The 14,529-nt window shown below is 40.5% G+C and overlaps 1 protein-coding gene across 1 annotated transcript; it reads right to left on the reverse strand.

The window, feature by feature from the left end:
• Positions 1–181: 181 nt before the first annotated feature.
• tmie (transmembrane inner ear) lies at positions 182–12,628 on the reverse strand. Its single transcript, XM_022758256.1, has 4 exons — positions 12,518–12,628; positions 9,282–9,399; positions 5,850–5,999; positions 182–489 (listed from the first exon to the last, which is right to left on the reverse strand). The coding sequence occupies exons 1-4, from the start codon at positions 12,626–12,628 to the stop codon at positions 182–184; spliced, it is 687 nt and encodes a 228-aa protein (XP_022613977.1).
• Positions 12,629–14,529: the final 1,901 nt, after the last annotated feature.

Consider the following 14,529-nt stretch of genomic DNA (forward strand, 5'->3'; position numbering starts at 1 on the left):
ACTTTCATGATTCTGATGTGGACAAAATACCCATAATGCATGTTCTTATATATAAGCTTTTTCTTTATTTTAAATATAATATCATACAAATATCATTTTAGAAAAAAATTGCCCAAAATGCTTGCGGTGAAAAGTATGAAATTATTTTTTTCTTCCAGTGTTTGTCAATGGAAGGCAGAGTTCACTTCTGAGCTTTCTTGGCTCCCCCTTTAGCGCCTCCTTTTCCCCCTTTCTCTCCTTTCTCGCCTTTTTCCCCTTTGTCTCCCTTCTCTCCAGATTTCTTTCCTTTTCCTTCACCTTCTTCTTTCTTGGCTGCTCCCTTTTCACCTTTTTCACCCTTCTTCTTTGTCGGAGCATCATTTTCATCTCCTTTCCCTTCTTTGGCACCCTTGCCCTCTTTCTTGACTTCCTTGGTCTTCTTCCCTCCTTTGTCACCATCCACTTTCCCGGACACTGTTGTCACCTCCTCCTTTTCTTCTGCTTTTGCAGCTGCAAGAAAAAAAACATGAAAAAAATGAGGGGTTAAAGGCCTCATGGCGGCATCAGGTATCATCAGGGTCCTGCCTCTAACAGTAATTGGAAGGGAGAATTAAACCCAACAGAAAGCCAGGCTAAGTAGGTTGCATGTAATGAAGGCACATCTGTTTCTATCTGTTCTAATAAGCATGGTCTATTTATTCTTTTAATGGGATTGTTAGAAGTGCTTTCTGGGTGAGAAAAGCAGAACAAAGGTTTACAGTCAGCTTTGTGTGTGTGTTGAAAGAAGACAGTGTTTTTCTCATTATTCTTCAAGAGGTGACACCCTGAGGATGTACCCAGCCAACAAAAGATAGTGAGGATGAATATCTCCTAATGTTACCAGGTTTAGTTTTGTATATTTAGGTAGCAAGTAAAATAACAGGGGAATTTAGAATGAAAATATTTCCTGTGGACTTAGAGCCGTGGTTTGGCATTTTGGGAAACACACTTATTTACATTCTGGCCAAGAGTTAGATGAGAAGATTCATAACACTCTTATGTCTGTCCAGTAAACATAAAGCTTCAACCAGCATAAAGCCTAGAAACAGCAGGAAACAGCCAGCATGACTCTTTCTAAAATAACACAATCTGCCTACCAGCAACTGTAAATCTCAATAATTAAGAAATTATAACTTTTATTTGTTTAATTTGTACAAAAAAAAAAAAAACGTATAAAAACGACAAGCTGTGGTCATGTGACGCAACCAGCAGAGAATTCACCGTGACGACAGCACTTCAGGAAGTTCATGTTCCCGGCCAAGAACGTTTTCACATTTCGGTTTTGGATGTTGTTTACTTTGGACAGAGCCAGATATTATTATCAATTTTTGCTGCTAACTCTCGGCTAGAAAACACATTTTGGGCTAGAAAGCATATTTTCCAAAATATCAAACTATTGCTTTAAATTCTCTCTGACTGTCCCCACATCTTCACTGAAGCAAATATCTCCAAACCTGCCTGATGATGTGTAAGATTATACCTGCAAAAATAATAACAGGTTGGCTGCATGTGGAGATCTTGAACCATTAAATGTTCAAAAGCTTTTAAGCTTGAACTCTGCAGTCTCTTTGTTTTATGTAAAACTTATTTGATCAAGTTATAGGCTACCTCATTCAAATGTTTAAATTAAGATTTCTTAGTTTTTCTTTTTTCATGAAAACTAAAGGCAGTCCTTGAAAGGAATTTATTAAAAGGAAACATTAAACCCATAGCAGTTGTTTTCAGGCATCAGATTTCCCAGACAGTTTTGCAAAAAGAGAGCTGCACCCCTAAAAATAAAGCTGACAATCCTAACAGTGTCCAAAAAAAAAAAAAAAACTATGCAAGACTTAACAAATTACACCTGACTGTGTCAACAAGAAACATTGGTGTGATTTTACACTTCAACAACTATTGTTTAAAATCTGTGAAAATTGCTCAAAGGAAAGACACCCGACGGGGTCAATGGAACTTCGTTGCTTCCTTCTCTCTCTCTCTCTCTCTCTCTCTCTCTCTCTCTCTCTCTCTCTCTCTCTTTCCAGTAGCAAAGCAAACATTTGCCCGGTGCTCTACAAAAGCTGCAGAGACACTGGATACACAAACGAAGGCCAAGAAGCCAAATGACAAACACAGACCAAATGTCAGAAGTTGCCGGCGGGGGTCGGAGAAAACCTGAAATGATTTTGCTCATGTGTTATACTGTGTAGTCTGAATCCAGCGGACTTAAAATAATCAATCAACCATCAGAATGTTTGTGAATAGATTTCTTTGTGTTTTGACTGAATTCTGAAACGGTCCTCTGCTCTTATCCTCCGCTCGTACGCTCTTTCCTTTTTCATTTCCTGTTTCTTTTTCTACTAGTCTGATTGTGACAAAGTAGATGATGGATCAGTGCGGCAGGTTAAAGCCGGGGCTGGTGATGGCTAAATGGGGGGAGGGTGTAATTAAATGTCTGATTTCAAAACCCACGCATGACTCACACATTGTTCCAACTTTGGTCAAACTTGGTGGGTTGGTGCCTTTTTTTTTTTTGCCCCAGTGTCCTGCTATTTACACACTGTGCACCATAGTGGAATAATTAAAGGTTAACATTGCCTTCTGCAAAAGGCCTTGACCCTGGCACCATCACTGAATGTCAAAAGTTCAGCACAGCTACAACTGGTATAGTTTTTGAGGGCACAGTGCATTTTGGCATTTAAAAAACACAAACATGAGAGTTCATTCTGACTGAGGTGATATAACTTATTGTCAGGATCAGAACGGATGTTCCTGCTAGCCAGAAACTGTCTCACTGATATCACTTGACATCGCCTGTTTTATTAAAATAAGTTTGTATTTTCATCCTTGAGGAACAAAGCCGGACTTGTAACCGGACCAAATTCCTTTTCGCAAGTCCGTCACTCATCAGTCGGCGTGCCGTGAACCTCAAACGACCTTTTCCTCGCTGCCCATTCAGAGCCATGAGGAGACAGATGTGTGAGGGGAGTGTTTGAGTTGTTACAAGAGCTGCAACAGTTTGGTGACACCGACACCGCTTCCATTTTCAGCCGTACTTGAAATTACACGCTCTGCACTGCAGAAGAATCAGGTCTGCTGAGAGTCGATGCTGCAAGTATAAGTGACGTTCACAACCCTGTCTTTTCAGTCCCTGCTTTTTATTGAATTTGTATGAGTGCTTGTGATGGAGAGGGAGAGAAAGGGATGACAGACAGAGACAGAGACGAAGACTTTGTTCCTTCCTTTTCTTTCTCACAATTTCAGACAGATATCGGCTGTGAAACTGGAAACTGCTTCCTTTTCTCATATTTTATCCCCGATGCTTTTAACGGTTTGGTTAAGTACGTGTAAATGGAGGCGCAGAGAAAAGCTACATGGAGGAATGTCAGACATCTTAACGGTGCAAAAACTTTGGTCAGTTTAAACATACAGTTTACACAACACAAGTACCTTCATTTCTGATTTGATAAGCATCCGTTACGTCTGAAAAATATATTCATGCACACATCCAGGAGATGAGAATGGGCATTTCTTGATCCTCATTTCTAACATTTAATTAACTGCTCAGTTATAGTGGGTGCTGTTCTTGCTGATTTGTCTGGAAGAACATTTCCTGTGTACTGTTCCTCTGCATAATCAAGCCTTCATTTTCTAAAGAAACTTTAAAAAGTTTTGATTATGAATTTCATTCTGTGTTTACTAGATGTTTACTGCTTCGCATTCAACGACACTGCATCCCTTCAATTTTCCCTGTATGTGGTCATTTGGTTTGTCGGATGATTATTACATGTTGCATCTCGTTGTACCCATGACATAATCACTGGAGAAAGGCAGCAATTTGCATATTTTGCTTACATTTATGTTCCCCTCCTCCTTAGTTAACCCAGCAGCAGACATTATAGTGTTCTTTGTTGGGAGTTCATGGTTGAGAGCGGCTAATAAATATGTGTTCATCATCACTCTTTATAATGGCTGTAGTCAGTGCAGCCCCCTTAAGCCCCTCTCCCAGCCACATGGTTGATTAGTTAAATAGTCACGAAAGAGGATTTTCTCCAAAGCATATTAGATCAAGTCTCTGTGGTGACTCTGGGGACTGAGGAGATACGGATGCTCTCGCCACAGCAGCTTCATCATGTGATTTTTCTTTTCATCCTCTAACGCAGATCTCATTTGGCACAATTCTCATGCAAGAAAAACTTATTGACAGCTCGATGCTTTTTCTTCCATAATTAATTTCACAATAACCGATGACTGTATTTATGCACACGGCTGCATAATATATCATCCAGAGGAACGAGACGAGACAGATGTCAGTCCGTATCTGTCACCGATCTTAACCTGAAAAAGCCACTGCTAGGCAGCTGAGATGGCTTAGACACACACAAGGCAACACACCAAATTCCAGAGAGAGAGAGAGAGAAGTAAGAACAAGAACAGTTAACCACAGACGAGACCAGTGCTGACATCCATGATCATATTTAATTAAGAGCAGTAGGAGATACTGTGAGTGATTTGCTTTAGTCAAATCTAATCTCAGAAAAGAAAACAGACAGGTAGGGGAAAAGACGAACACAGAGAACAGACAGGCATGCTGCATGCGTTACCATTTCCACTGGTCATTTTCTCTTGACATTTTCGTGCAAATATACTTGAAGCGAAATATGTGCATTTACATTAAAAACATCTAGGCGTTGAGAAAGAGGGGAGCCTCACAAATTACAAAAAGTATAAACTACATATAAAGTCCAGCTGCCCTAAAGAAGTCGTGATTTTTAGCCACAGTCAAAGTTGAATTTTCTTCTGCACACAGTTACTGCAGCAGTGCAACTCCACAACCAAGCAAAATTTGGAAAATTAAAATTGTGCTTTCAAAAGTGATGTAGCTGAATGAAAGATGCATTTTTATTTTCTTGAATTTCATTCCCATGGCGTTAAAGGAAGACCAGATGGACTAACTGCAGCACAGACGGATGCTGGATGCATGAAGGTGACTTTTACAGTGGTTGCCAATGTATTACACTGTGTTTTTTAAAGTCACTCAGCCAAGAAGACTGTCTGAGAGAAGATTAAAAGAAAAGGTGAAAAAAGAAAAAAAAAATCATCCCGTCTCAGGCAAACTGACGGAGCTGGAGGGCTCCTCGCTGACCCTAACTACTGAGAGCTGGCTGCTGTTTGCACTTTGAGGTTGGACCTGCTCAGAGACTGTCTGTACTGCAGAGGCATCTGAGGTAGCTGGAAGAAAAGCAGGAAGAAGAGAAGAGAAGAGAAGAGAAGAGAAGAGAAGGGAAGATTAAGTATAACAGAGCATAACACAGAACAGAAGTAAAGTAATCAAGCAGCAAGTTTTGTGAGGTGAAAAGAAGAGACAGTGAAATTTTCAGTAATTAAAGTTGCCCTAGAAAAGAAGTTATGTAAAAAGACAGCTGTCCTCTTAGCCTTAATCATAAAGTGGGACTACAACAGTGAAGTCCTGTAAGACCCTGTATTAAAAACTAAAAATTCAGTATAGTATTAAATATTCTCCTCCGCCCATAGACAGAGACCCAAATCCAGCAATTACAGACTGGTGTATGGGGGCATAATGAGCAGTTTATTGATGTCACAGGACTTCAGTGTATGACCGGTCAGTTTTCAAACATTTATCTCCCATTCTCTCCTTTGCAGCCACCAGCATTTGAAGTTGCCCTGTGCAGCCTCAAACAGAGAATTACAAGAAACTGTGGCACAAGAAAAAGCAGGCAGGGCGATTCCAGGAAAGCACCAGAGTTGACATCAGAGTTAGAGCTCATGCTTGTTATTATTACCAATTTAATATAGTCATATTAATACTGGAAAGATATTAAAGTGGTACTTACATCCTGGGATCTCAGTCAGCTCATTCAGAGGTGGCACTGTCTCTAATGTGTTGGCGTATTTTTTGGCGGCTTGCCGTTGCGCGTGCCGCGCCTCTATTTCCTTTTTGGTTCTCGGGATTCGACATTTGAATATACAACACAGAGTGATAACTGAGGGAGAAAGGGACAAAAACACACGAGCCACTGAGTTGAATAGAACATGTCACTAATTGTGACATCTTATACATAATTAGTATGATTAAAGTGTTTTAAAGGGTCATGGTACCGATAGTTTTGGCTGTATTTGCCCAATTTTCCCCAAAATTCCTGCATCCACTGCATTACAGTGGTATAATAGAGGTTAATGAAACTTTTACAAAATTCAAGCGTAGCACTTGACAGAAACAATGTTCCCATTATGGCCGACAGCCCACATCAGACATCAGACATCACAGTGGACAGTATCTGTAGGAACTGCTGTCTACAAAACAAATCATCCATGAAACCAATGACAGCAAGGTCAGTGTGGCGTGGTAGTGTTGGTCTGTCTGCCTGTTGGTCGACTGGTTCTTTTTTTCAGTCGGCCCACCACTTTGATCTAAACCGAAATATCTCAACAACTATTGGATAGAGTGCAATTTTAGACTTTGGTGATTCCCTGATTTTCATCTAGCCCCACCAAGAGGTCCAATTTTTCATTCATTCGGTCAAATGTTTCAATATCTACTGGACTGATTGCTACAAAATTTTGTAGAGACATTCATTGTTCTAAGATGATGAATCCTGGTGACTTTGATAATCCCCTGACCTTTCCTTTAGCGCCACCATAAGGTTCACATTTATGGTTTTGAGTGAAATGTCTCTAAGCTGATATAAGATGGTGAAAATCTGTGTAACATCAGCATGTTAGCGTTTACCACAGAACAGACAAGCACAACATTATCCTGAAATTTGCTGACGCCACCACACTCAGTTGTCTGATCACTGGAGGTGACGAAGTGGCGTACAGGAGCGAGGTGGCCAGACTGGTGATATGGTGTGACAACGGGGTTAGCCCTATGTTCCCACATTTCTAAGAATGTTTTGAAAATTAGACCCTATTTTCCCAAAGTCTTATATGTTCCCATAAGCCCATGTCCACACTAACCTGGGTAATATTTATCCGGTTAGCCCTTCGGTCCACATTAGAACGGTGAAAACGATGCTTTACAAAAACGATTGCTGAGGTGGATAAATGTGAAGACGCCGTGGAACATGGATGCAAAGCGTTCTGAAAACGATTAGTGTGGATGGAGATCGTTTTCATTGTGAATGTGCATTTTTATATTTACCCAGGTTAATGTGGACAAGGCCTAAGATTTTTCTCAAAAGGAAACCCTATGGTCCCATATTTCTTAACATAGGGCTGTGGGAACATAGGGCTGTGGAAACATAGACACGCTCCCGTGACAACAACGTCTCTCCCAACATGGATAAGACAATCGAGACAAACTTCAAATTCATGGGCGTCCACATCAGTGATTACCTCACCTGGACATGAAACCCAGATCACGCAGCTGGTCAAGAAAGCACAACAGTGGCTGTGCTTATGAAACAGAGAAAATTCGGCATGTCACCGAGGATTCTCAGCAACTTCTACAGCTGCATCACAGAGAGCATCTTGACCAGCCGCATCCCACTGGGCACCGCCATGGACTGCAAACGCCTGCGGAGATTGGCAAAGACTGCTGAATAGATCGTCAGGGTGTCCCTTTCACCTCTGCAGGACATCTACCAAAGCAGAGTCCACAGAATACGCCCTCCAGAATGAGGGACAGCTTTTATCCCCAGGCTATGAAATCAACAGATCTAATCCACTACCCCTGCCCTCACCTTTACCCACCTCACCATACAGGAAGCAGATCACATACACACTGCATAGTCACAGAGACTCACTCACTGTCTGTATATATAGAATTTTGTCACGTAATAATATTCTGTATAATGTATCGTGTACATAGAGTTCTTCAGATGTTTTATTCATTTTCTTTGTTCTCTCCTGATATTTTATTCATTTTCTTTCATGATTATATTTTTCATTTTTTTACACTCTGACATTCAGTGTGGAAGGCAAAGGAGGAATCTCATAGAACAGGAAGAACTGGGGGGAAAAAACTGGCTCTGGAAGCACATGTACGCTTACTTCCTCATTGAGAAATCTGGATCAGGCCTTGTGCCCCACCCACCACCACTGATTACGTTACGTTGACAGGTGAAAGAGCTGTGCCTATTAAGATGGTTAGCGGAGGAAACATCGGAGAAACTCAGCCACACATTTGAGCCTCGGTCAGTTGTTGTTGTTGCATCAAACTCAGCGACTAGGAGACGTTATCAGAGTGGTAAGTGTAATTATTTGTTTGTGTTGTTTGTTAGCTTGTTACTGGCTGTGCTTGACACAGTGTTAGTGGCTGTGCTAATGCAAACTCTAGTTCTCTGTGCTGACAAAGTGTCTGTGACAGGTGAAAGAGCAGTGCATATCATGATGGTTAGAATTAGAGGAAACATCGGAGAGACTCAGCTACATGTTTGAGCCTCAGTCAGACCCAGACTTCAGATGTTGGCGTCTATTGTGCACCCAAATAGGCAACTAGCAGACATATCAGTCTGTAGTTAGCATCTTCTATTTGTTTACGCTGTTTGTTAGCTTATAAACGGCAGTGGCATGCACAGTCTTAGTGGTTGTGCTAATGCAAATTCTTGCTCTCTGCACTGACAAGGTTTCAGGTTTATTTTGCCTGCCCACCTTGTCCCCGCGAGTTGACAGGATTGGCTCCTCGCTGTTCACTGCATTTCCTAAGTGGAAACATGCAGTCACGGTGTTGACTGCTTATTTGGCTAATATCTTATATTATAATAAAAAAAAACCTCTTATGGACATAAAAACTTGATTTTCACCGGAAGGGGTCTTTCACTGTGAGTATGACAATGAAAACTTTGACTTTTTTTTCAGTCTTTTGAGCTCCAAAAACAAAGTTGTATGGACCTCTTTTGTATCAAGGTGGAAGCAGAAAACTTGGAGATGTAAATGTCAGAACCCGGGCAAATAAAACCAAAACTGTATCAATGGCTACATAGCATAGAGGAAAGTAAGAACATTTTTAATTTGGATGAACTGACCCTTTAAACAAAGACCAGACCAAAGAGTAGTAGAATATTTGTAAGTTAACTACTTTAATATTAGATCCACTTTCCTTATTCTACAGTTACTGCTGTTATATGGATGACTCACTTCTGGTAACACCGAAGTGATCCCTGTCATTATTTCATATCTCTTGACTGTTCTAAGTGCCATTACTACTAATCACACTGTGCTTGATGATCATACTGTGGATGAGTAATTACATGCACAGACATCTTTGGTCTGCACTTATTTCTCATTATAAACAACAAAGTGATTTCAAGCGATATACTGACCAACTGCCAAGACAAACACCGCAAAGATGCCAATGACCTGCCATAACCGCAGCCCCCAAAAAACAACAGTCTCTGAGGTCACGGGGTCCGGCTTCTTCGGGGGATCTGTGGGTAAAAGCTGTAGGGGGGGAAAGAGAAAACATTTAAGCATCTGCACAACATGAATAAATCTTCACAAACGGGTTTAACAACAGAGAGCAAACCTCAAGGAGTAAAACAAGATCTCAAGCTTCACATCATCTAAGAATTATGCTTGGTTTTCTGTGCAATACTTTGATCTTTAGGGCAATGTAGTGTGTCATTACAGTAATTGGTGTGAGATTTTTCAGTCACTTCTTTATCTTTCTGACTTCAAGAGAAAATGAATTAATGATGAACCCTTTTTGAAGCCGATATACTGTACAAATTGCAGTCATACATTAACACAATTCAGATATGAAAGAAGCATTTAAAATCCTCAAAAGGGCACAGATTCCCTAATCACCAGTTATTGCACAAGTGTCACATAGACAAAGTTTTCAGTGGTAATTCCAGTCTCTTCTCAGCGCAATTTATCCACAAGCATGCATCTAATGTTGACATATTCATTTTATTTGTTATTTTTCCTGTGTATTTAGATGAATGAAATTGAACTGAACTGACATACAGTTCCTGGCAAACAGAAGCACCCCAAGACCAAACCACAAAGCTGACTTGGAAAAGAAAAGCTGTTTCTTTTAAGACATGGGCAAAATGTTAAAAAAAAAAAATGAAAGGCCTACGTGCAAACTGCCACGGAAACAGACACCAACATAACCTGTGGGTTTTTCTGCCTCTGTCTCCACCTGAATCTTCCCTTGCTCAACACAGACAAGCGCTACAAACCTGACCGGCATGCAGCCTGAGTAAGCCAGTTTCCAGACTTTTCCTGCATGTTCTCTGAACTTTCACAATGGTCTTAGGTGCCTTAATTCTCTGCTGCACAAAGTTCAGTCAATAGTGTCCAAAACGAACACTTTTCGCATTTCAAAACACCCCTCTCTCCAGAGCTGGGGATTGGGGAACAATAAGTACAAACACTGTGTGTGTATGTGTGTGTCTTTGCGTTAGATCAATATGCCTTGGATCAGCCAGCAGAGCATCTTTTTTCCTGATAAAACCACCGGGAGGATTTCTCCCCCTCTACTGTGTATCGATCACTTGATTGGATCATACACGGTTGTTTCGGAAACTCTATACTTTAGTCCATACAGCAACAAGCAATGGATCAGAAAATGGGCATTTATTACATTTGTTGCCTTTATTGATATCACCATTATGAGGTGAAATAGAAAAATGGTCTAAGAATAAGTTGAGATGGTGATACAGTAAACACAGAGGACTGAGGCTTTACAGGAGAGAAGGAATAAATGAGTGAATCCTCAAAAACCCACACAAGTATGTACACAAATCAGAATTTGTAAGTAAATTTTGAGCAAAGGGTATCATTATGAAGGATAACCATTTGCATATAAAGTTTTCGAGACAGTAAATCTAAGTATTTTTTACAACCAAGTAAATCAACAAGATGTTAGTGTAATATTTAATGTCATTGTCCTTTATCCTTTGTGCCAGCACCAGGGGCAAAATAACCTGTTGTTTATTGCGCCTGATACTCTTCAGACAGTCAACACGGTAATTGTGACAGTACAAGTAGTCTTCAGGGCCCCTACAGTGTTTGTCTGCAGTGGGAGACCCAAGAGGGTGCAAAGAAAAAGAAAATGGTCTGAATGAATTTACACTGTGCTTGTGCAACTCCCACAGACGGATTAGCCTTGATGAGGATATTTAGCACCGCTCTTAAATAATAACGATTTTTTTTGCTTCAAGAGTGATGATGTAACACTAATTCTTTCCCTCTCGAGGGGCATTTCATGTGGCAGGATTAGTGGCTGTAAGCCTCAAGTTTCCTTTTGGTGGAACAAACAACAGAAATGCAGAGTCATAATGACCTCTAGTTATCCAAGTACCACATTTATTACATATTTTTGTTTGGTGTATAGTTGAGTTTCTTCACTTGTTGCATATTCAGTGATAGTGTTCTGTTCTGTTTTGTTTTTTCTGAGATCCTTTAGGGAATAATCAAGGAAGAATATAATTTAAATTTAAATGAATTAACTTTTGAAAAAAGTGATAAATCAGCACTGGGATACAGATTATTTTACACATAAAGGACCAATTAACAAGTCATACTTTACAAAACTGATATCCTGTGTAAAGAAAGAAAAACATACAAATATGTGCCATGTACCTACAGTATTTAGATTCTTTTTCCTGATGTTTTTTTATTTTTTTTTATTTATATTGTTATTATATGTTTTACCTGAAGTTAATTAGCCACACACAATGTCTCTCCATTGTCTGACACCTGCACATGCTGACACTATATCTGGCCTACAGCATTTATTTACTGGGCATCATCTGTCACCAACTGGAACTTGACTTTTCCACTTTTCGAAAGCTCTGCGTGCGTCATACCAGCAGCCACAGGGAGGCTGTTTTCTGTGAGTTTCTTGTACTTTCTCTGACCTTCTATAATAAGCTCAATAGTTTGTTTTGTTGCTGCTCGTTGCTGGATGTGAATGTCACATGTCAGAACAGGGTTATATGTGTATAAATACAATGTAGTCAGGACCGTTCATATACGGGATTACTCATACATTTGTCAACAGTATTCAACATACAGTTTGTTGCAATATCAAGGCTGGTTTGTTCCTATAGCTTGCTCCCAATGCCTGTAATATACAAGCATAACTAATGATTTTAAAATCCAATATAATAAAGGAGTGTTTTGTCTGATATTTATATCGAGATATTTTAACACGATCCACAAAGGGAATTGCCTTTTTCTTCAGAAGCATCATTATTTTATTACCTTGTTTTTGTGAAAACATAATGGGTTTCAGCTGCTAGTTTCATGGTCTGATCACAATAGTCGAAAGCACAAAAACAACAACTTGTCTGTACCAGGACTCATCTTACTCACCCTCGTGTTTGCAACCATTAAAACGTGTCAGACCGTATAATGTATCGGGTTGTAACTTATGGTCAGTCACACCTCATCCAGTAAGGCAAACAAAGCAACAACTCTGGCGACCAAACAGTAAACATGAATCACATAAAGCTACGGCAAAGCACCTCCACCCACCAACAGAGAAACCCTCAGGATATTCCTGAGAAGAACCTGTGGAGGACACGGTGATGTATCAGGCTCTTACCTCAGGATCCGGGATCTGGGAGAACACGGAGGACAAGCACTGAGACAGCAGCACTGCTCCCCAGCCCCGCAGTAAGAGCTGAGGTGGACATACAGGCTGATCCCCAACCATTCTCTGCCCCTCTTTCTCCCTGCAGCCACCCTGCCCCCTCTCTTCCTCTGCTTCCTCCTCTTTCTCTCTGTCTGCCTGCCCGCCTGTACTGGCGCCGTGTACAGGACGGGACCACAATGGCCCTGGGTGATTAATGGTCACTATGGTGCTGACGGCGTCCTCCCATCCACAGTTGTCTGCTGCTCTTCTCTATCTCCTTTCCTTTCTACCACAACACTGCAGGGACCCAAAAAGACACACCAGTGGTCACCGCTGCAGCCGAGCTGAAAGCTGCTCCACTACAATGGAGGGAGCCAACCCTGCAGTTAGGGTACATTAATTAATTAATAGACCTGGTGTGGTTTACAGCTAGCTCATCCTGCTGGGGACAGGCAGTTCACACAGTGTGGGGGGATGGGCAGTACAGTTAACCATGAGGTCGGCCTGCGCAGGACAGGGAAGCAAATGGCTGTGAGCGTTATCATCTTCATTGCCTCAGAGTCCAGAGTGTAAAACATTCTCACTGCCTTGTACCTTCAATGTGGCAAAACAGCAAGAGCAGCGGTGCTGTGGAATCGGATTTCAATATGCACCTGCCTAAGGACAAAACTAAAAGTTGGAGTCAAATTACTTTGGCAGCAGTCATTTGTGCTCAAGTCAGAAGTGAAATTAATGTCATTTTGAGTTATTTTTGCTTCTTTTATGGTGTGTACGGTATGTTGCTGCCCTTAATCCATATGATCGCTTTCTATTATGTTTCCAGTGATGGGAAAATTATTCTATATATACGTATATTTATATATATAAATTTTATAACTAAAAAAATCCACACCACAAAATACGGAAAACTACCATTCAAATATCCTCAAATATGAAAAATAAAAGTACAACTCTAAAAATTGGTCCCTTGTAAATCTGTATTTTAATGCCACACATGGTCTAGCCCATGTCTAACTTATTCATAAATCTCTGTTTGTGTTTTGAACTACAGCAACACATGATTTTCTTTGTGCTTATTTCCTTTTTTCGCTCATGAAATTTTAATTTGTAAACCACCCGATACTGTAAATACCAGATACAAAAGTACAGGAGAAATAATGGCAGTGTTAGTTCCCTCTTAAAAGTCCTACAAAATGCAAATACCACAGGAAACACTTGAACACAGTAAAGTACGAGGTAGGGCTCTTTTAGCCACTTGGGGGCAGTACAAAAGTTGCCATATAGACATTCGGGAGCAAAACTTGATTTGGGGTCATGTCTCTGGACACCATGCAAACGAAAGCTCAGTAATGAATCTATTTTTAGCTGTGTTTTTGTCTCAACCAACTCCTGTGGGATTGGCCTACTTGTGGTTCATTAGCTGATAAAAGCTCCACTATATTCACAATCTTGTCGCCAACTTTGTCTGAAGTTTGGTGTGGGCAGGTAGTGTACAGTTGGTTTATTAGAGCCTTTTGCTGAGCCAGAGCCAAGAAAGTAATCTGGTACATAACCTCCCGTCAAATAGTGACATGCTGGTTTTTGTATGGACTTAACAAATGAGACCTAACGTTTTAATTAGTGAGCTTTAAAATGCTGGTCAGCAAATTTTGTTTCCTGGACGGAAGCCAGGTTAGCTGTTTCTCCCTGCTAACCAGATGCTAGCTGTAGCCTTGTATTTAACTAACAGAGACGAGTGGTATGGATCTTCTCATCTAACTCACCGCCAGAAAGAAAATAAGTGTATTTCCCAAAATGTTGAATTACTGCTTTGATCTAAAAAAATTTGATAAGAGCATTTTACTTGGGTATATTTTCATTCTTTCCATCACTAGATGTTTTCTGTTTTATTTTCATTGCTAACGGAACATACTGCCAACATGGCTTTTAAGGTTATCTTATCTGTCCCTATTGTGAACCTCACATATAATCTTCACACCTAC

Source organism: Seriola dumerili, unplaced genomic scaffold (assembly GCF_002260705.1).
Source record: "Seriola dumerili isolate Sdu_G_001 unplaced genomic scaffold, Sdu_1.0 BDQW01000291.1, whole genome shotgun sequence".
In the NCBI taxonomy this organism is placed as follows: Eukaryota; Metazoa; Chordata; class Actinopteri; order Carangiformes; family Carangidae; genus Seriola; species Seriola dumerili.